General features: G+C 36.9%; 1 protein-coding gene and 1 pseudogene across 2 annotated transcripts in view; one reads left to right on the top strand and one right to left on the bottom strand.

Annotated features, from left to right (window-relative positions):
* GTF2A1L (general transcription factor IIA subunit 1 like) overlaps nucleotides 1–23200 on the top strand; it is a 121115-nt gene that overhangs the window by 8278 nt on the left and 89637 nt on the right. For both annotated transcript variants that reach the window (XM_055107996.2, XM_008976265.4), the window contains exons 4-6: nucleotides 16380–16435; nucleotides 19007–19091; nucleotides 20424–21013. In XM_055107996.2, coding sequence (XP_054963971.1) covers nucleotides 16380–16435; nucleotides 19007–19091; nucleotides 20424–21013 — 731 coding nt within the window. The remainder of the gene's footprint in view (nucleotides 1–16379; nucleotides 16436–19006; nucleotides 19092–20423; nucleotides 21014–23200) is intronic.
* LOC129397208 (translationally-controlled tumor protein-like) lies at nucleotides 4022–7405 on the bottom strand (annotated as a pseudogene).

Here is a 23200-nt window from a genome sequence, read left to right as displayed (position 1 = left end):
CTTTTGTCTATTTTGAATTGATTTTTATGTATGGTGTGAAAATAAGAGTCCATTTCATTCTTTTGTGTGTGGAAATTCACTTCTCCCACCAACAACCATTTATTGAAGAAACTATCCTTTCCCCATTGTGTCCTCTTAGCACCCTTGTTGAAAATCAGTTGACCATATGTGTTTGGGTTTATTTCTGGGCTCTCTATACTGTTCTGCTGGTCTTTGTGTCTGTTTTTGTCAGTGCCATACTGTTTTGATTACTACAGGTTTGTAATATAGTTTTAAACAAGAAAATGTGATACCTCCACCTCTGCTTTTTTTTTTTCCCCCTCTGAATTGCTTTGGTATTTAATGTGTTCTGTTGTTCCATATGAATTTTAGATTTTTTTTTGTATTTCTATAAAGAAAGTCATTGGAATTTTGATAAGAGATTTTGTTGAATCCATATTTTGCTTTGGGTAGTATGGACATTTTAATGATATCAGTTATTCCAGTCCATGAACATGGGTATTTTCCCATTTATTTGTGTCCTTCAGTTTCTTATATCAATGTTTTATAGTTTTCAGTGTACATATCTTTTTTTTTGAGACAGGGTCTGGCTCTGTCATCCAGGCTGGAGTGCAGTGGCACAACCTTGGCTCACTGCAGCCTCCACCCCCTGGGCTCAAGCCATTCTCCCACCTCAGACTCCCAAGTAGCTGGGACTACAGGCATGTGCCACAACATCTGACTAATTTTTGTATTTTTTGTAGGGGCAGGGTTTCTCCATACTGCCCAGGCTGGTCTCAAACTCCTGAGTTCAAGCAATCCACCCACCTTGGCCTCCTAGAGTGTGCATATCTTTCACCTTCTTGGTTAAATATATTCTTAAGAATTTTATTTTTTAAGATGCTATTGTAAATGAGATTGTTTTTATGATTTTTTGGATAGGTAGTTATTTGTGTACACAAATGCCACTGATTTTTTTTGTTGATTTTGTATCCTGAAACTTTACTGAGTTCATCCTCTTTAAATATTTGGTAGAATTCAGCCATGAAGCCATCTGGTTCTGGGCTTTTCTATGTTGGGAGGTTTTTAATTACTACCTCGATCTCTATATTTCTTATATCTGTTCCTAAATTCAATCTGTTGTGATATGTTGTTTTTGTGAAAGTATAGGAAGAAAATCTAGCCTTCCACAGATACATAGTTGGAAAAAAGGGAAGCATTTTAATAGTATTTTCAGATAATTGATAACTACACTAAAACTCAACAAATGGTAGTTTCTGAGAGGTTAGCTGCATGATGGAATCTGGAACCACAAGGAACTTTTTGGAATATTTCATTAGGGTTTATTGGTATACCTTGCACTTTGAATGGCTTTTTAACACGTGTAATGTTACAGCATACATTGGTTGTTTGGAAAAATTGGTTTCCTGTCATACAGTTGAAACGTTGTTCATTATACAAGTTTAAAAAAATCATATTCATTGATATAACTAGGCCTCTCATCCATTGTGGTTGATATGAATTTTCCAAAATTAAATTTTTGCTTGAAAACTTGAGTTTTATCATTGGCAAATACATGCTGTTAGTTTTTCTTAAAGTGATGGGCATGCTTAGTTTATGTTTAAAAAAATGTCTGCCAGATACCCAGTTTGAATAACTATAGTTGCTGTCAGATATTCTTTCAAGTAAAAATGGTGTTTCTTGAAAAAAGAGGCCATGTTTTTTTTTCTCTTCAACTTTTATTCTAGATTCAGGGGTACACAGGCAGGTTTGTTACATGAGTATATTGCATGATTCTGAGGTTTGGGGTACAAATGCATAGTACCCCCAGGTACTGAGCATAGTATCCAGTAGTTAGTTTTTCAACCCTTGCCTTCCTCTCACCCTCATCCCTCTAGTAGTACCCCTTTTCTCTTGTTGGCATCTTTATGTCCATGGGTACTCAATGTTTAGCTTCTATTTGAAAGTAAGAATATGTGGTATTTGTTTTTCTGTTCCTGCATTAATTCACTTAGGATACCAGCCTCCAGCAGCATTCGTGTTGCTGCAAAGGACATGATTTCTTTGTTTTTTATGAGTGCATAGTGTTCCATGGTGTATATATACCACATTTTCTTTATCCAATCCACTATGGATGGGCACCTGGATTGGTTGCATGTCATTGCTGTTGTGAATAGTACTGTGATGAACATGGGAGTGCATGTGTCATTTTGGTAGAAAGATTTCTTTCTTTTGGATATATAGCCAGTAATGGGATTGCTGGGTCAAATGGTAGTTCTATTTTAAGTTCTTAGAGAAATCTCCAAACTGTTGTCCACAGTGGCTGAACTAATTTACATTCCCACCAACAGTGTACAAGTGTTCTTTTTTCTCTGCAGCCTTGCCAGCATTGGTTGCTTTTTGACTTTTTAGTAATAGCCATTGTGACTGGCGTGAGGTGGTATATTCTTGTGTTTTGATTTGTATTTCTCTGGTGATTAGTGATGTGGAGCATTTTTTCATATATTGGCCACTTCTATATCTTTTGAGAAGCGTCTGTACATGTCTTTTGCCCACTTTTTAATGGGGTTATTTGATTTTTTGTGAATTGTTTTAAGTTCCTTATAGATTCTGGATATTACAACTTTGTCAGATGAATAGTTCGTGAATATTTTCTGCCATCCTGTAGGTTGTCTGTTCACTCTGTTGGTAGCTTCTTTTGCTGTGCAGAAGCTCTATAGTTTAATTAGGTCTCACTTGTCAATTTTGTTTTTGTTGCAATTGCTTTTGAGAATTTAGTTATAAATTATTTTCCAAGGCCGATTTCTAGAATGGTGTTTCTTAGGTTTTCTTCTAGGATTCTTATAGTTTGAGGTCTTACATTTAGAACTTTAACCCATCTTTGTAACTGAATGCAAGTTCAGTCACTCACTACTTGCAGAGTCCAGTTAACAAGAGGGAGGTGTGGTAGAAAGAAAGTGACTTTGCAGCCAGGTGCGGTGGCTCATGCCTGTAATCCCAGCACTTTGGGAGGCCGAGGTGGGCGGATCATGAGGTCAGGAGTTTGAGACCAGCCTGACCAACATGGTGAAACCTGTCTTTACTAAAAATACAAAAATTAGCCAGGCTTGGTGGTGCGTGCCTGTAATCCCAGCTGCTCAGGAGGCTGAGGCAGGAGAATTGCTTGAACCTAGGAGGCAGAGGTTGCAGTGAGCCAAGATCATGTCACCGCACTCTAGCCTGGGCAACAGAGCGAGACACCGTCTCAAAAAAAAAAAAAAGTGACTTTATTTCCAAAGCTGGCAAGGAGGAAGTGGCTTGATTCCTGTCCAAAGCAATCATTTTGAATTTTGATGAGGGAAGGCAAGGGTTTAAAAAGGTAAAACTTGATATGGAAGGCATGCAAGAATTGTACTGAGTACAACGTCTGTGTGTCTTGTTCTGTTGGCTTTCTTGGGTTCCAGTCCACCTGGAGCATGGGCTGGAGTCATCTCAACAATGGCAAGGTTGTAGACTAGCTGCCTTGCATTTATCACTGCAGTTTTGCAGCTGGGTCCCCAGGCTTGGTCTGTTTGTCTCAAGATTAGCCCCTAGAACTTCTAACTAGGCACATAATTAGATACTAGCATACAGTTAGATAGATGTGAAGGGAGTATATGCGGTGAGAAAGGGAAGGACATGAAGTCTATTTTCAGGCTAAGGGAAAAGGCTTCTGAAGTTTGCTTCAAGGTTAGGTCTTGAATCCAAAGGGAAAGGAAAAAAAAAGTTTTAAAATGTATTTTGAATTTAAGCTGCCCAGTTATATCTTGAGTTAATTTTTGTATGTGGCAAAAGGTAGGAGTCTAGTTCATTCTTCTGCATATGGCTACCAGTTACCCCATCACCATTTATTGAATAGGGAGTCCTTTCCCCGTTGCTTATTTTTGTCTACTTTGTCAAAGATCAGATGGCTGTAGGTGTGTGGCTTTATTTCTGAGTTCTCTATTCTGTTTCATTGTTCTATGTTTATGTTTTTGTACTGTTGCTATGCTGTTTGGTTACTATAGACTTATAGTATGGGTTGAAGTTCCGTAATATGATGCCTCCAGTTGTGTTCTTTTTTGCTTATGATTGTTTTGGCTGTTCAGGCTCCTTGTTGGTTCCATATGAATTTTAGAACAGTTTTTTTCTAGCTCTGTGAAAAATGACATTGGTGGTTTGATAGGAATAGCATTGAATCTGTAGATTGCTTTAGGATGTATGGCCATTTTAATGTTATTGATTCTTGTATTCCATGAGCTTGGAGTGTTTCTCCATTTGTTTGTGTCATCTATGATTTCTTTCAGCAGTGTTTTGTAGTTCTCCTTGTAGAGATCTTTCCCTTCCTTGAGTACATGTGTTCCTAGGTATTTTATTTTTGTGTGTGGCTATTGCAAATGGGATTGTGTTCTTGACTTGGCTTTCAGCTTGAACGTTGTTGGTGTAAAGAAATGCTACTAATTTTATACATTGGTTTTGTATCCTGAAACTTAACTGAAGACATGTATTAGTTCTAAGAGTCTTTTGGTGAAGTCCTTAGGATTTTCTAGGTATAAGACCATATTGTCAGTGAAGAGAGATAGTTTGACTTCTTTTCCTATTTGGATGCCTTTTACTTTTTCTCTTGAGTGATTGTTCTATACCTCCAGTATTATATTGAATAGGAGTGGTGAGATTGGGCATCCTTGTCTTTTCTGGTTCTCAGGGAGAATTCTTCCAATTTTTGCCCGTTTAGCATGGTGTTGGCTGTGAGTTTGTCATAGATGGCTCTTATTATTTTGAGGTATGTTCCCTCAATGCCTAGTTTCTTGAGGGTTTTTCTTTTATCATGAAGTCATGTTGGATTTTACCAAAAGCTTTTTCCATGTATATTGAGATGATCATAGGTTTTTGCTTTTAATTCTGTTTATTGTATTTGTCAATAAATCATATTTATTGATTTGCATATGTTGAACCAACTTTACATCCCAGGAATGAAGCTTATTTAGTTGTGGTGAGTTAACTTTTGATGTGCTGCTGGGTTCAGTTTGCTAGTATTTTGTTAAGGATTTTTGCTCTGTGTTCATCAGGGATGTTGGCCTATACTTTTCTTCTTTTATCATGTCTTTTTCAGGTTTTGGTATAAAGGCTGGCTTCATAGAATGAGTTAGAGAGGAGTCTCTTCTCCTCAACATTTTGGAATAGTTTTCAGCATATTTGGAATAGTATCAGCACTACTTTGAACATCTGGTAGAATTCAGCTGTGAGTCTATCTGGTCTGGGGCTTTTTTTGGGTGGTAGGTTTTTTATTACTAATTCAATTTTGGAACTCGATATTGGTCTGTTCAGAGTTTTAATTTCTTCCTGATTCAATCTTGGGAGATTTTATGTTTCTAGGAATTTATCTATTTCCTCTAGATTTTCTAGTTTGTGTATGTAGAGGTATTCTAATAGTGTCTGAGGATCTTTTGTATTTCTGTGATTGGTTGTAATGTCATCTTTGTCATTTCTGACTGTGCTTATTGGAATCTTCCCTTTTTTTCTTTGTTAATCTAGTTAGTGTTCTATCAATATTGTTTATCCTTTCAGAGAACCGGTGTTTGGTTTCATTGATTCTTTTTTTCCCCCTTAATGATCAGTGTCAGAAAATCATTGATTCTTTGTATGGATTTTTGGGTCTCAATTTTGTTGTGTTTCACTCCGATTGTAGTTATTTCTTTTCATCTGGCTCTAGGGTTAGTTCTTGTTTTTCTAGTTCCTCTAGGTTTGATGTTAGATTGTTAATTCGAGATCTTTCCAACTTTTTGTGGTAGGCATTTAGTACTATACAGTTTCCTCTTAACACTGCTTTTGCTTCATCTCAGAGATTTTTGGTATGTTGTGTCAGTGTTTTCATTTATTTCAAATAATTTTTTGATTTCTGCCTTAACTTTGTTGTTTACCCAAAAGTCATTCAGGAGCAAGTTTTAAAATTTCCATGTAATTGTGTGATTTGGAAAAATCTTGGTATAGATTTGTTTTTGTTTTTGTTGTTGTTGTTTTTTGCTTCCAACTGTATTAGTCTTTTTATTCTCTTGGCAATGTCTTCCAGAGTTAACTACTTCTGTTGTAGGTGATAAAAATGTATAAGGCTCTACTTCAGATGTTGGTACTGCTGTGAGCGTGGTCTCTTCCTTTACTCAACTGAGAATTAAAACTTGATTCTTTTTTATATTCCAGTCCCAGAAGTAATTCCCTCTATAGAAGGTATCTAATGATAGTCTTATTCATCCTAGTAGTGGCTTACAACCAGGCTCTAACCTCTCCAGGAATACTATAGGATGGATTTAGCATAAACATATATTAAACTAAAAAGGATTCTTTCAAATGAGTTTAAGTGCATTTTATTTTTAGACAACCTACTTGACAAGTTTTTTGTTTTTTTTTTTTGAAGGAGTCTTACTCTGTCACTAGGCTGGAGTGCAGTGGCGTGATATCGGTTCACTGCAACCTCTGACTCCCTGGTTCAAGCGATTCTCCTGCCTCAGCCTCCTGAGTAGCTGGGATTACAGGCATGCACCACCATGCCCAGCTAATTTTTGTATTTTTAGTAGAGATGGTGTTTCACCATATTGGCCAGGTTAGTCTCCAACTCCCAACCTTGTGATCCACCAGCCTTGGCCTCCCAAAGTGCTGGGATTACAGGCGTGAGCCACCACGCCGGCTGACATGTTTTTCTTAAAAACAATGCTTCCACTCCAAAGATATAATGGTCAAAATAAATGAAGAGCTCAAGTTGACATCAGTCCAATTTATCTTAAGTCATTGTGTCATGTGGGTGATAGGCAGCAAGCAGTTGTGATGACAGGTGATAGAGCCAAAGTAATTGCCAATTGGTTAACATTTTTCCATTTCTAAACCATCTTTAAAGAAAATCATATACAGGGTCACACCATCCTCATGGTAGAGCAACTATGCCATCTGGATTCATGTTTTTACTGGTAAAAAACTGGTAGTTGTTGAAATTAGTAAGATGTGCTTGGTTTGTTCTACAGCTTCTGTCATAAAAGGTTTTACTGTTTAGGTCTCTGTTCTTCAAGTTGGCCTTTGATTGATTTTATGTAATCTTTGATGTACTTCTTGTAGGCTTCTTTTGTGAAGTTTGTTTCCTGCAAGTGATGGTTCATGACAGTATCAACATAAGTGATTAATGTGCTTTCGGTACCCTCACCCTCAGGGCCTTCTGCGGAGGCATTTCTGTCAATGTTACCCTCTGTCCTACTGACCATCTTCCTCCCCACCACCCCCGTCCCACTTCCAGGCACAGCCAGTCTGCAATCTTCCAGATATTGTAAATGTTGGAGAACAGCTCATTATGGCTGATAAGGTCCGGGTAGATAAATCTTGATGGCAGCTGAACGGAGATGCGGTGGTGCTGGCTTAGCAGGATTCCAGAGATTAGAGTGAACATGATGCAGCTGGAGCAGTGCTTGGTGGGTGGGAGGAGTGAGTGGAAAAGGAGATTTCTGTTTTTATTCCTCTGTGGTCTATGAGTACGGTTGGTATGATAATTTTTTTGAACTTGTTGAGATTTGCTTTATGGCTGAGCATACGGTCAATTGTGGAGTATGTTCCATGTGCAGATGAGAAGAGTATTGTTCTATGGCCAATGGGTGGAGTATTCTGTAGATGTCCATGAGGTCCAATTGGTCAAGTTTAAATTCATAATTTCTTTGTTAGTTTTCTGCCTCGATGATCTAATGTTTTCAGTAGGGTTTCAATAGGGGGAAGTCCCCCACCATTATCGTGTGGCTGTATAAGAGTTTTGTAGGTCTAGAAGTACTTGTTTGTAATTCTGGGTGCTCCAATTTTGGGTGAGTGTATATTTAGGATAGTTAAGACTTCTTGTGGAATTGAATGCTTATCATTATATAATGGCCTTCTTTGTCTTTTTTTATTGTTGGTTTAAAGTCTGTTTTGTCTTATATAATAATAGTGACCTCTGCTCTTTTTTTGTTTTCTATTTGCTTGGTGGATCACTCTTCAGCCCTTTATTTTGAGCCTATGGGTGTTTTATGTGCATCTTGTTTTTTATCTAACTTGCCCCTTTATGCCTTTTTAGTGGAGTGTTTAGACCATTTACATTCAAGGTTAATATTGATATGTGAGGTTTTGTTTTTATTGAGAAGGAGTCTTGCTCTGTCACTCAGGCTGGAGCGCAGTGGCACAATCTCAGCTCACTGTAACCTTCGTCTCCGGGTTCAAGAGGTTCTCCTGCCTCAGCTTCCTGAGTAGCTGGGATGGCAGGCGAGCATCACCACACCTGGCTAATTTTTGTATTTTTAGTAGAGACGGGATTTCACCATGTTACCAGGCTGATCTCAAACTCCTTACCTCAAGTGATCTGCCTGCCTCGGCCTCCCAAAGTGTTGGGATTACAGGCATGAGCCACTGTGTCTCTGGCTGATATGTGAGGTTTTGATCCTATCATGAAATTGTTAGCTGGTTGCTTTGTAGTTTCTGTTGTGTGGTTACTTTATAGGGTCTGTGGGCTTAAGTGTGTTTTCATGGTAGCTGGCATCAGTCTTTTGTTTCTGTGATTAGAACTCCCTTAAGGAGCTCTTGTAATGGTGGTCTAGTGGTAACTAACTCCTTTAATGCTTGCATGTCTGAAAAAACCTTTATTTCTCCTGTGCTTATGAAACTTAACTTGGCAGGGTATGAAATTCTTGGTTGGAATTTCTTTTCATTAAGAATACTGAAAATAGGCCCCTAGTCTCTCCTGGCTTGTAAGGTTTCTGCTGAGATGTCTGCTTTTAGCCTAAAGGGTTTCCTTTTGTACATGATCTGACCTTTTTCTCTAGCTGCCTCTAAGATTTTTTCTTTAGCATTGACCTTTGACAGTCTGGGAGGGCAGGGGCCATGAAGAGTGGGGCCAGATTGGGCACATCCATCTACAGGTCCCCCAGTGGCAGGTACAAGCACTGAAGCTGAGGGAGAATCCAGTGGGCAGCCACCAGGTGCCCAGAGGTATATCTAGGCATGAAACTGGGAAACCTCCTTGGCCCCAAGTTCTCTGCACAGTGATGAGGGGCAGCCTAAAATTCTAATCCAGGGTAGTGACTGCTCCAGATATCTGGAGATCTGCCTGGGCATGGAGTGGAGAGGGCCTTCCTGCATCAAGATCTCTGCATAGGAGGGGTGGGATGACTCAGGCTACTGGACCAGGCAAGCAGGTGCTATGAATACCTGGAGATCTGCCTAGGTGTGTAGCAGAGAGGGCCCCCTTGCACCAGGATTTCTGCACAGGAAGGGTGGAGTGGATCAGGCTGTTAATCAAGGTGAGTGGGTACTCCAAAGGTCTAGACATCTGCCTGGGCATGGAGTGGAGATGACCCTTCTGCAGCATGTTCTCTGTCCATGAAAGATGAGTGGCTCAGGCTGCTGGTTCACGCAAGCAGGTGCCCTGAATGCCTGGATTTCTGCTTGGGGGGTGGAGCAGAGGGGACCCCACTTCACCTCAATCCCAGGGGAACAGCAGGGGCACCAAGGGATGGCACATGCAGATCAGTTTCAGATTGCCAAGCTGGCCCTGGCTGCAAGTCTCATTGCCCAGGAGAGACTGCAACTGTAGCAGCACTCCTCCCACTCCAGGCTTGCAATAGGGAAGAGTATAATTCCAATACCTACTTCTGAGGTGCTATCCACCTCAGAAGTGGTGGAGGCTGTGGAGGCTACTACCCTGCTCCAGAGCAGGTGCTTCAGTCTGTGGCCCAAGAGTAAAATGCTTGTATGGCCATGCAGCTGGGTTACCTAGAATGGCTGACTTTGTATGCAACCAGATTAAAAATGGCATCCTGTGCTTGGTCCTATGTCTGGGAAAGTGTCTGCAGCTTCTCCTAGTGTTTTTCCCTCACAGCGTCTCCAACCCTTTCCCCAGGTTAGCTTCAGGGATTGGGAGAAAAAAAAAGTTCTCCCTCAGCCTGAGTTGCTCTGATCTCCTGTGGAAAGGTGAGTCACTGAGGGAGGCTGTCTTTCTCTCATGTACTGGGGCTTCACTTACTTTTATCAGCCAAATGCCATCACAGTGGCTGTTTGGCAGGATTCTCGTCTCTGGGATTTGGAGTATCCTGCATGATTCCATTAGATTCTCATTTTCCTTCTTGAATTAAAGCTCAAACCATTGATCTTTATTTACTATTTTGTTATTTCCAAATGGTGGAGGCCTGCTAACAGGCTTTAATCTGCCACCTTAGGAAAAAAAGACTATATTAACTCCCAGCTTAAACAATAACACAAATGCTTTTCCTTGTACTTTTGCATGCTGCAGAAATGCTTTATCCTTCTATTTCATCTCATAAAATATTAAAAGGAAGTATACTTGCTAGTTGAAATTTAGTATAATAATTCTTAGATTATGCAAAGGACTTTCTTACCTTAAGTGAAATATCTTTGTGGTTGTTCCTGCTGTTTTTGTCTGTTGTGTTTTTTTAACTGTGAGTAGCAATTGAGAATAAAGTGACCACTTGCAAGGTTTGGTGCTACTAACTTAATTCATGCTAAGATGTCTACAGTTTTACTTGTTATTGCTTTTGCATCATCAGTTCAAATGTCAACAAAACCAAATAAAAATACTAAATGAGAAAAAGGCATACTTTGTCTTGGTATCATGAAAATAGTTTTGACCTTATAAACACCCTGAAAATGGTCTTAGGTAGCCTCAGTGGTTTGTATATTACACTCCGAGAACTGTTGTTCTGCATGTAGGGTGACTATATGTAATTTATAATCTAGTTTTGAGAGAGAGACAAATGGGATTCTATTAATAATTACCTCAGAATAACAGGTGTAAACTGGGACTGTCCTGGGCAAACTGGGATGTGTAGTCACCCTATGATTACCTTATTTCTAGGGGACTTCAAGTCAGCTTCTGTATTTGGTCTTCATGTCACATGATCTTTTTAAAATGATACTATCAGTCATGATGGAAGGAAGGGAAGGGAGGAACAGGGACACTGAGAGGTTTGTGGTGGCTTTCATATTTGAGCATTAAAACTCCTAAAGTATAGGTGTAAACTGTATGTCCGATTGTTCTTGAACTTAGATGTGTTGAAAATTTCAGCAATGTGGTTGGTTCTTTAGGTGATTTGAGAGTTAGAATATTGTTTGGTCATCAGGAGACATCTTTTATGCTAATGCGTATTCACAAAGAAGAAATTCACCTGTTTCTATATTTCCTGAATCATGTAATTTTATTATTAAAATTTGGATTGGTTCAAAGAAGATCCAAGAATCATAAAACTATAACTGCCGCAATGTATGAAAGAATTTTTGATGGTGAATAAGAAACAATACACTTATGAATGTGGATATTGTTATGCCATGTTAGTGTATTATAACATTCTTAAAATTATGTTTGTGGAATTGAATTCTTGCTATGTTAAAATTTATTGTTAAATTTACTATTTCTAATGAGAACAAAGATACAATATACCAGAATCTCTGGGACACAGCTAAGGCAGTGTTAAGAGGGAAATTCATAGCTCTAAATGCCCACATCAAAAAGTTAGAGAGATCTCAAATTAAGAACGTAACATCACAATTGAAAGAATCAGAGAAGCAAGAACACTTCAGCCCCAAAGCTAGCAGAAGACAAGAAATGAACAAAATTAGAGCTGAACTGAAGGAAATCAGGGCACAAAAAACCATTCAAAAGATTAATGAATCCAGGAGTTGGTTTTTGAAAAAATTAATAAGATAGATAGGCTGCTGGCTAGACTGCTAAAGAGAGAAGATCCAAATAAACACAATTAGAAATGAAGGGAATGTTACCACTGACCCCACAGAAATAAAAATAACCATCAGAAACCATCAGTCTAGCTGCTGGCTAGACTAATAAAGAGAGAAGATCCAAATAAACACAACTAGAAATGAAGGGAGTGTTACCACTGACCTCACAGAAATAAAAATAACCATCAGAAACTATTGTGAACAACACCTCTATGCACACAAACTAGAAAGCCTAGATGAGATGAATAAATTCCTGAACACATACACCCTCCCAAGACTTAACCAGGAAGAAATTGATTCCCTGAACAGACCAATAAGGAACTCCAAAATTGAATCAGTAATAAATAGCCTACCAACCAAAAAAAGCCCAGGACCTGATGGATAAACAGCTGAGTTCTACCTGATGTACAAAGAAGAGCTGCTACTATTCTTACTGAAACGATTTCAAAAAATTGAGGAGGAAGGACTCCTCCCCAGCTAATTCTGTGAGGCCAGCATCATCCCGATACCAAAGCCTGGGAGAGACACAACAAAGAAACCTTCAGGCCAATATTCCTGTTGAACATCACTGCAAAAATCCTTAACAAAATACTTGTAAACCGAATTTAGCAGCACATCAAAAAGCTAATCCACCATGATCAAGTGGGCTTTATCACTGCAATGCAAAGTTGGCTCATTATACTCAAATCAATAAATGTGATTCATCACATAAACAAAACTAGACAGAAACCAAATGCTTATCTCAATAGATGCAGAAAAGGCTTTAGATAAAATTCAACAGCCTTTCATGTTAAAAACTCTCAAGAAACTAGGTATTGAAGGAATATACCTCAAAATAATACAAGCCATCTATGACAAACCTACAGCCAACATTATACTGAATGGGGAAAAGCTGAATGCATTCCCCTTGAAAACAGCACAAGACAAGCATGCCCTCTCTCATCACTCCTATTCAACATAGTTTTGGAAGTCCTAGCTATAGCAGTCAGGCAAGACAAAGAAATAAAGGACATCCAAATAGAAGAGAAGAAGTCAAACTGTTCCTATTTGCAGATGATATGATTCTATATGCAGAAAACTCTATAGTCTCGGCCGAAAAGCTCCTTCAGGTGATAAACAACTTCAGCAAAGTTTTGGATACAAAAATCAATGTATAAAAATCACTAACATTCCTATACACCAACAATAGCCAAGCAGAGAGGTAAACCAGGATAACAAAAAGAATAAAACACCTAGCAATACAGCTAACCAGGGAAGTGAAAGATCTTTACAATGAGAATTACAAAACACTGCTCAAAGAAATCAGAAGACACAAACAAATGGGAATACATCCCACGCTCATGGGTAGGAAGAATCAATATTATTAAAATGGCCATACTACCCAAAGCAATCTGCAGATTCAATGCTATTCCTATCAAATTACCAATGAAATTCTTCACAGAGCTGGAAAACACTATTTTAAAATTCATATGGAGCTAACAAAGAACCTGAATAGCCAAGGCAATCCTAAACAAAAAGGACAAAGCTGGAGGCATCACATTACCTGACTTAAAACTATACTACAGGGCCACAGTAACCAAAACAGCATGGTACTGGTACAAACAGACCCATAGGCCAATGGAACAGAATAGACAGCCAGGAAATAAGGCTGCACACCTATAGCCATCTGACCTTTGACAAAGTCAACAAAAGTAAGCAATGGTGAAAGCACTCCCAATTCAATAAATGGTGCTGGGATAACTGGCTAGCCATATGCAGAAGACTGAAGCTGGACCCCTTTCTTACACCACATACAAAAATCAACTCAAGATGGATTAAAGACTTAAATATAAAACCCCAAACTGTAAAAATCCTAGAAAACAACCTAGGCAATACCATCTTGGACATAGGAACAGGCAAAGATTTCATGACAAAGACACCAAAAGCAATCACAAGAAAAGCAAAAATTTACAAGTGAGATCTAATTAAACTTAAGAGTTTCTGCACAGTGAAAGAAACTATCAACAGAGGAAGCAGCCTACAGAATGGAAGAAAATATTTGCAAACTATGTATCTGATAAAGGTCTAATATCCAGCATCTATAAGGAACTTAAACAAATTTACAAGAGAAGAACAAACAGTCCCGTTAAAATGTGGATAAAGGACATGAACAGACACTTTTCAAAAGAAGACATACATGCAGCCAACAAGCATATGAAAAAAAGCTCAATATTACTGATCATTAGAGAAATGCAAATCAAAAACACAAGGAGATACCATCTCACACCAGTCTGAATGGCTGTTGTTAAAAAGTAAAAAACGAACAGATACTGGTGAGGTTGCAGAGAAAAGGAAATACTGATATACTGTTGGTGGGAGTGCAAATTAGTTCAGCCATTGTGTAAAACAGTATGGCAATTCCTCAAAGAGCTAAAAGCAGAACTGCTATTTGATCCAGCAATCTCATTACTGGATATTCTCAGAGGAATATAAAGCATTCTACCATAAAGATGCATGCGAATGTTCATTACAGCACTTTTCACAATAGCAAAGACAGGGAATCAACCTAAATGCTCATCAGTGACAGACTGGATAAAGGAAATGTGGTACGTATACACCATGGATACTATGCAGCCATAAAAAAGAATGAGATCATGTCTTTTGTGGGAACATGGATGGAGCTGGAGGCTATTATCTTCAACAAACGAATGCAGGAAAGACAGCCAAATACTGCATGTTCTAAGTGGGAGCTAGATGATGAGAACTCATGAACACAAGGAAACAACAGACACTGGGTCTACTTAAGGGTGGAGGGTGGGCGGGGGCAGAGGAGTAGAAAAGATAACTACTAGGTACTGGGCTTAATTCCTGGATAATGAAATAATCTGTACAACAAAATAATCTGTGAAATCTGTGACACGAGTTTACCTGTGGAACAAACCTTCACATGTACCCCTGAACTTAAAATAAAAGTTAAAAAATTTAGTATTTCTAGAACATATACATGAAGACCAAAGTTATGACACTTTTAGTTTGAGTAAAAATACATACTCATTTAAAACTTACTTTGTTATTAAAACCATCTTGAATATTAAAATTTGTTTGATGCACATTTAAAGGTATAACTTGTGAGCATATAAAAATAAGTTATTATTTTTATGTTCAAGTATATAACTTGTTAGTTTAGTATCAAAATTAAGTAGGAGCTGCATGAAACTTCATTATAAAACTGTTCAATGCTTTTATTCCAATATCTATAAAGAAACTTTAAAAACTCTCTTATTGTACTGTTTGATTTATTTAAATATAGAGAATTATCTTACAGGATTTATTGCAAGGTACCTAAAAGAGGATGATTGTTGCTATTTTTTCTCAAGGAATTCATTTAATTGCTTTAGACAATGTGTTAACAGATTTTTATTTCCTCTCCGGCTATTACTTAAGCTGCAGCAGCTTAAGCTTTGCTCACTTCAGCTAATGAAGACTAATACCATTGTGTTCCTGCCAGTTCAATTCTTTCTAATTTAGCTTTTCTAAAATAATGCCTGTTAATAAGCAAGGTCGTAGATGAACAGAGGATACAAATAATTCTGTGCTTCATTAACCATCAATCTGTAGCCTTTCTTCTGTTGTCTTAACGTGGAAGGAATGGTTAGTTTAAAAAAATATTTGCTTTTATGAGTTGTTTGTTTTATGTGACGGAGCCATTCTAATGTCAGGAACAGATCTTTGGGGCAATTTTCCTTAATGCAGTATGTGAAAAACAGGCCATAATAAATATTACATTAACATATAAACATGCTAAAGTTTGTGTTTTTATTAAAGATGAGGGAAAATGACATTCTAACAGCTATATTTAGTCATGTTCAGGTAAAATGAACCTTGAGTATCTAAGGTATATGCTTACATTGATCAACTAAGATCCCTCTACTGTAGTTATTATTTTTTCTTTATGCTTATTTTTAAATGATAGATTACATTTACAACTAGCTGGTCAATCTTTGAGATGTATTATAAATGAAAGGCTGGTTAGCACAGAAAACTGGTAGATAATAAAGGAAAGATATATGGGACTGTAGGTCTAATGTAGGTCGAGTTGTCATTCTGGGGATTTGTTTTCTTACATATTTTTAGCAATTGTACCTGTTTTATTGCAGAGACTTGAGGAGACATGTTCTTATTCATTGGTTCCTAAAACTGTTCAGGTGTGCTTGCTTACTTGACCAAAGTACTGTAAATAACTTTTCATAAAATAATGAATTGGAATTTATGTTGAACCTATACAATTTAGAATGGGTTTATGTTGGGTTAACATATTTATGCTCAATATTATAGTCTCACGGAAATGTGCCACTTTAATAAATATTTAATAAATATTACTTGACTTAATAAGGACAATCTAGGTGTTTTGTTATGGATTTCCAAAGTACAGTATAGTTGATTACAATGAGATATTTTCTTTCAGCACTTAAAGGAGTTTATTTGTAAAGTCTTTATGTGAAGTTGTTGCAAAAAATATAATTACTTTTTACCTCACTTGGAATCAGGAAGTTTAGAATTCACCATGGTTTAACCTGTTAGTGATAGAAAATATTTTTTAAAAATAAGCTATATTTAGTGATTTTATTAAATTGGTAAATTCTAATGAATGTATATTTATTTTGTTTTCTATGCAGCATCATTAGTTATTCCTGCTGGTAGAACTCTTCCAAGTTTTACCACAGCAGAACTGGTATGTAGCTTACTTAAAATATATTTTAAAAGACATGTCCCACTGTTAGCGAGTGGTGGCAAAATGCTGAACATAGATGTAATTTCTTACCCTCCAGTTGAAAGTGAAAAGATGTGGCCGGGTGCGGTGGCTCACGCCTGTAATTCCAGCACTTTGGGAGGCTGAGGCAGGTGGATTGCCTGAGATCAGGAGTTTGAGACCAGCCTGGCCAACATGGCAAAACCCTGTCTCTACTAAAAGTACAAAAATTAGCTGGGCGTAGTGGTGGGCGCCTAGTAATCCCAGCTACTCAGGAGGCTGAGGCAGGAGAATCTCTTGAACCTGGGAGGCGGAGGTTGCAGTGAGCCGAGATCATGCCATTGCACTCCAGCCTGGGTGACAAGAACAAAATTCTGTCTCAAAGAAAAAAAAAAGATGTGGTAAAGAGTGGGGTGACAGAATAGCATCTGTAGCATAGATGTAATAAAACTCGGAAGTTCCAGAATTGACATTTTCTTGCCAAGTTTTCCTGTCTTTCAGAGAAGTTGTTAGCATCTTCCAAGACTGTACCTACAAGGTTAGGAAATGTCTGAAGTTATGTTGTATGGGGTTTTAATACACTATATAATGTTATATGCTTGTTACATCCTAAATAAATAATTTTGAGTTTTTTTTTCAGATTTTTTTTCCCCTCTAGAATGGAGCAACATCATAGTTTTGACTTTAATTAAACTGGAATATTTTTGTCATTTTGTACCTTCGTGAAGTACAGCTTGTTTATATTTTTCCCCTTAGTACTTGAAGGCAGAAGATACATTTACAAGTTAACATAGAAAACCAAGTAGTTTTTTGGGTAGAGAAGAATAGCAGCTTTTCACTTTTATCTTTCTTCCCTGGTACTGAGAGTAGTATATAATCTACTAACTGTTTTTTAATTTTCTTTCAGCCCATAGGTTGCCTTTCTAGGGCAAATGCTTAGTGGGCTAGTTATTTCCATTTCTTCACTAAGAACAGCCAAAACCACACAACTTAATAGGATTTTTGGAAAGAATGGTGCTGCTTTTGATAGGAGACCAATGAAGAAATACCTCTGCCTTTGGAATTCAAACAAATATTTTTTTTCCTGTTTAAATAAGTAATAAGCTTGTATTAATAAAAAGTAAAAATGGGCTGAGCACAGTGGCTCACACCTGTAATCTCAGTGCTTTGGGAGACTGAGGTACTGGGCACCATAGCAAGACCATATTAATACAATTTTTTTTTTTTTTTTTTTTGAGACAGAGTCTTACTCTGTCACCCAAGTCAGGAGTGCGGTGGCATGATCTCGGCTCACTGCAACCTCCGCCTCCGAGGTTCAAGTGATTCTTCTGCTTCAGCCTCCCGAGTAGCGAGATTACAGACGCCCGCCACCATGCCCAACTAATTTTTTGTATTTTAGTTGAGATGGGGTTTCACCATGTTGGCCAGGGTGGTCTCAAACTCCTGACCTCAAGTGATCCACCCACCATGGCCTCCCAAAGTGCTGGGATTACAGGCGTGAGCCACTGTGCCCGGCCTGTACAAAATTTTTTTAAAAAAATTAGCCAAGCATGGTGGTGTGTGCCTGTAGTCCTGGCTACTTGAGAGGCCGAGGCAAAAGGATCACTTGAGCCTCGTAATTGGAGATTACAGTGAGTTATGATTGCACCACTGCTCTTCAGCCTGGGCAACAGAATGAAACCCTGTCTCTTAAAAATAAAAATGCAAAACATTTATAAATAAAATAAAGAGTTCTGTAGTCTTATACTCCAAGAATAAATGTTTTAACTCTTTGATGTTTATTCACCCAGACTTCTTTCATGAAAGCTATATTAGTTTTTAGGATAAAAAGTAGGGATACTCTTTTTACTGTTTCTGTAATTTCTGTTTTCTAATTTAGTAATATAGATGGACTGTTTTCAATTTCAGTTAGTACAAATTGACCTTCGTGGATGCAACACAGTTTAATAAACAAACTTTTGTTGGTGAACATTTAAATTATTTCCAGCATTTTTCTAATATAGTATTCTATTGATTATGCTTGTATATATGTCTGTGTGTTTCTGTGATAATCAGGATAAATTTCTAAAAGTAGAGTTCATGGGTCAAAGGTCATTTGTATTTTCATTTTTGGTATATATATTGCAAAAATTATCCTCCAAAAGGGTTGTACCAATATACATTCATACAAACAGTAGTTTGAGAGAACCAATTTTTATCACATTCTCAACAACACTGGATGTTATCAGTCTTTCAAATTTTTGCAGGTCTGAGAACCAATGGCCCTGCAAAGCTATGTCTTGGGCAAGTTTTTTGAGTTAATGTTTATACTGTTCATTAGGACTTACTGGCTTCATTGCTAATAACTGTAGAATAGGATTCCTCTTGATCCTTAATGGGATGATCAATATTGAAAACTATTTTATTCAAAGAACTCAGCCCTAATGTTAAATGTTAAGTATTGTCAAACTATTGTCCAGAATCAGATTTTTTGACTCCCTATGAGAGATCAGGGAAAAAAAGAAACAAGTAAAGTCCTTTTCTAACTTTCTAATATAAATTTCTTATATCTAGGGCACTTCAAACTCCAGTGCAAACTTTACTTTTCCTGGTTATCCCATTCATGTACCAGCAGGTGTGACACTACAGACTGTATCTGGTGAGAGTATATTCTAAGAATCTTTTTGTTTTTAGCATTGGTACTATTTTTTGGACATTAAGCTTCATGATTTTTAAATAAACTATATACCAGAAGTTATAAGAACTTTTAATAAAATTGATTTTAAAAGTAATGATAAATGGTGGTTTTGATTGTTATAGAGACAATCTACCACAAAAGGTACTGTACTAGGCCTGTCCTATATTTGATTCCCAGTTCTCTTTCCCAACATTGTATAGGGGTTCTTTGTATATATTTTTTCTAATTCAAGTCAGTTATCTAAATTTTAACAAATACAAAATAAAATAACTTACCTGCATTCCTGCTAGCTCTAATTACGGATTAAAGATTAGGTTGATCAACCTTTGCCCCCTTTCTTACTAGGGATTGCATGGTCTGATAGAACATCCAATAGTTTGGAGGTTAACCGGTCTCTGCTTTTCAGAGCACCATCTCTTGATTTTGAAGAGGATCATACCTCTTCTTTGGGTTGTTGTAAAGTTTAAGTAAAGCACCTAACTCAACACTCAAAAATAAGTCCTTTTTTTTTGAGATGGAGTCTCGCTCTGTCGCCCACGCTGTAGTGCAGTGGCGCAATCTCTGCTCACTGCAAGCTCCGCCTCCTGGGTTCACGCCATTCTCCTGCCTCAGCCTCCCAAGTAGCTGGGACTACAGGCGCCGGCCACCACGCCCAGCTAATTTTTTGTATTTTTAGTAGAGACAGGGTTTCACCGTTTTAGCCAGGAGGGTCTTGATCTCCTGACGTCGTGATCCACCTGCCTCGGCCTCCAAAAGTGCTGGGATTACAGGCATGAGCCACCGCGCCTGGCCTTTTATTTTTTTCTTTTATAGTGTTATTTTAAAGGAAGAAAGGAGAAGAAATTTGATTACTTTTGAAATCATTAAACTCTCTTTTGGATAGCATTGTCTTGCTATATGGCATTTTAAATATATGAAGTATATTTTACATGATTATGTTTGTTAAAATCCAGTTTTTTGGTTGATAACATTAATTTATCAAACAATGGAAGAGGTTCATGGATTAAATATTGGTGGCCTTTATGTATCTCAAAGTGTGCCATAAAAGCAATTGTGGGAAAAGTCTGGAATTAAAGCAAAACATATGTAATTAAAAAAATAAGAATTTATATATTGATTGTAGAAAATCCAAAAATGTCTGAAGAATAAAAGAAAAACCCCTAGAGAGAACCACCATTAACATATTGGTGTATTTTTTTCCAGCCTTTGTGGATGAGATTTTTTTTTTTGTGGTGGTTGTCAAAGGAAATTTTAATTCTATTATACTTACAATTTTGCTTTCTCCTTTTTAAGGTCACCTTTATAAAGTCAATGTACCAATTATGGTGACAGAGACTTCTGGAAGAGCAGGTATTCTTCAGCATCCAATTCAGCAAGTATTTCAACAGCTTGGCCAGCCTTCAGTAATACAAACTAGTGTTCCACAATTGAATCCATGGTCTCTTCAAGCAACTACTGAAAAATCACAGAGAATTGAAACCGTGCTACAGCAACCCGCAATTCTACCTTCTGGGCCAGTAGATAGGAAACACTTAGAAAATGCCACCAGTGATATACTTGTATCTCCTGGAAATGAGCATAAAATCGTGCCTGAAGCTTTGTTGTGTCATCAGGAAAGTTCTCACTATATCAGTCTTCCAGGTGTTGTATTTTCTCCACAGGTCTCTCAAACAAATTCTAATGTGGAGTCAGTGCTCAGTGGTTCAGCTAGCATGGCTCAAAATCTGCATGATGAGTCCCTCTCCACAAACCCTCATGGGGCTCTCCACCAGCACGTGACTGATATTCAGCTTCATATTCTTAAAAATAGGATGTATGGATGTGATTCTGTAAAGCAACCAAGAAATATAGAGGAACCCAGCAACATACCTGTATCAGAGAAGGTATAGTTCTGTGTCCAACTTCTTGGTATCAGGGTACAGATAGTGGCCAGTAACTGGATATCCTGAATATTTTCAAGCTGTAATGTTAATCAGAATTATATATATTTTGTTTTTTCCTTTAGAAGATTATTTCTTTTTTCTAGTGATTTAAAAAAATTTTTAATTGTGATAAAATACACGTAACATAAAGTTTACCAACTTAACCATTTTTAAGTGTACAGATCAGTAGTGTTACATACATTCACATGTGGTACAACCAAGAAGATTCTTTCTTTATTGTTGTTTTTAATATAACTATCAGTTCTTGAAATATTCATGCTTAGCATTTCTAAATTTTTCATTTCAATAAATGAATTATAATACTTCTTCAGAGAAAATGCGTTTGTTTTAAAAGGTAATCTGTTTACCAGTCTCTTATATTGGTCAACTTATTTTATGTCTGCAGATAAAAATTAAAAGACCCAGAAATCCAGACCAGTAGTTTATGGAATGTTTTGAGATAATTAATTATCAAATGTAATATACAAAAGAAGCCCAAAAAGTTTTTTTTTTTCCTGCTCTACCTAATTTTTCTGAATTCCTATATGGAAACTTTTCCCTACATGAGGGATTATGTTGCTAATAATTTTGTTTCTCCCTGCCTACTAAAATACTAGTTTTACTTAATTTCTTTTGGTATTGAAACCACTAAAAATTAGCTTCTAGTTAACTTTTGATATTGAAAATAGGTCTGAATTTTTAATTTTCAAGGAATTAATAGTAATGGCAGAAAGACTCATGGAGAATTTTGGATTATAAAAATTAAAAAAATTGCATTCTTTTTACAAATATAAAATACATCTTGTGGCTAATTCTATTTACACAATTTAGGACATGTGAAAAATACTTAAAGGTTTTTGCTCCAGCTAGTGGTTTAGCCATCATCTAGACCCACTGTACAAATCTGTAGCAATGGATAGTTAAGCACAACCTTAATATTTTATCTTCATGATATTTAAATTTTGCTAGTTAGGGAAAGACATAGGGCATAGTGAAAGGCCATGAACAAAGAAAATGACAATCAGAAACTATTTGACCTGTTCTAGAATGTTTCAGATATTTATTGAAACCTGTTCAAGATCTCAGAGCAAATCTGTTTTTAGTTTTTCTATAAGTGTTCATATTAAAATGTTTTATTGAGTTTTTTTTTACGTTTTTTAACATAATATATAACACTTAGTAAATAAATGTAGGTTAAACTAATAAGTATGAAACATTTGATTTTGAGGTAAAACTAACTACAAATGTAAAATGTTTGTTTTCATCACTACTACTTTTGGAGGCACTTTTTACCTGGATTCTGTGTGAATTTTGCAAATGTTTGGTGTGATGAGTCAAGGACTTATTCTACTGTTATGTATTGTATGTCATCATGTACTTTTTCTGATATGGGGAAATAGATTAGTTAAGGGATATTAATCAAGGATTGATTGGGGGTAGTGGTTGAGAACATAAGCTTTGAAACCACAGTAGGTTCAAATTCTAGGTTCACTACTTGCAAGCAAACTATATAACATTACTCCCTGAAATTCAATTTTAGTCTTTAAATTGGCCCCTAATACCAACCTTGTAATTTTGAGAATTATCAGAGATAATATATATGAAGTATTTAAAGCTTCTGCCACCATAGTAAGCTTTAGATTAGTGCTATTATGCTCTGTGAGCTTGTAATATATTGGGTAACTTTTCATGTAACTTGTTTGTTAGTTTTAAAAAAGGTCTATATCTAACACACAAAATCCAAACGTACAAGAGTATGTGTAAAATGCTTATTTATTTATTGTAAGTTACCTTTAAGATAGTAAGCAGTTTGGTAGGTTTATGCTGAACTAATTTTCAAAGACTTTACAAGTAGTTTTTCTTTTTGTAAGTAACTTAAAGCAAGTTATAATCAACTATACTTGTTTACTTTTCCTGTGTTGTAAACTACTGGAGAGCTTATGGATCTATAGGTTTAAGAGGTAAGGATTTATGTCGTTTGAACATTCTGTTTCACAAAATATATTCTTGATAGCTTTTGATTCTGCCCCTTGTAATTTCTATTCTATTTCCTTTGTCTGAATTTGACTCTTCTAGGTAATTTAAAAATGGAATCATACAATATTTGCCCTTTTGTGACTGTCTTATTTCACTTAGTATAATGTTTTC

This window comes from Pan paniscus, chromosome 12 (genome assembly GCF_029289425.2).
Source record: "Pan paniscus chromosome 12, NHGRI_mPanPan1-v2.0_pri, whole genome shotgun sequence".
NCBI classification, from domain to species: Eukaryota; Metazoa; Chordata; class Mammalia; order Primates; family Hominidae; genus Pan; species Pan paniscus.
This window is presented reverse-complemented; position numbering and strand designations above follow the sequence as displayed.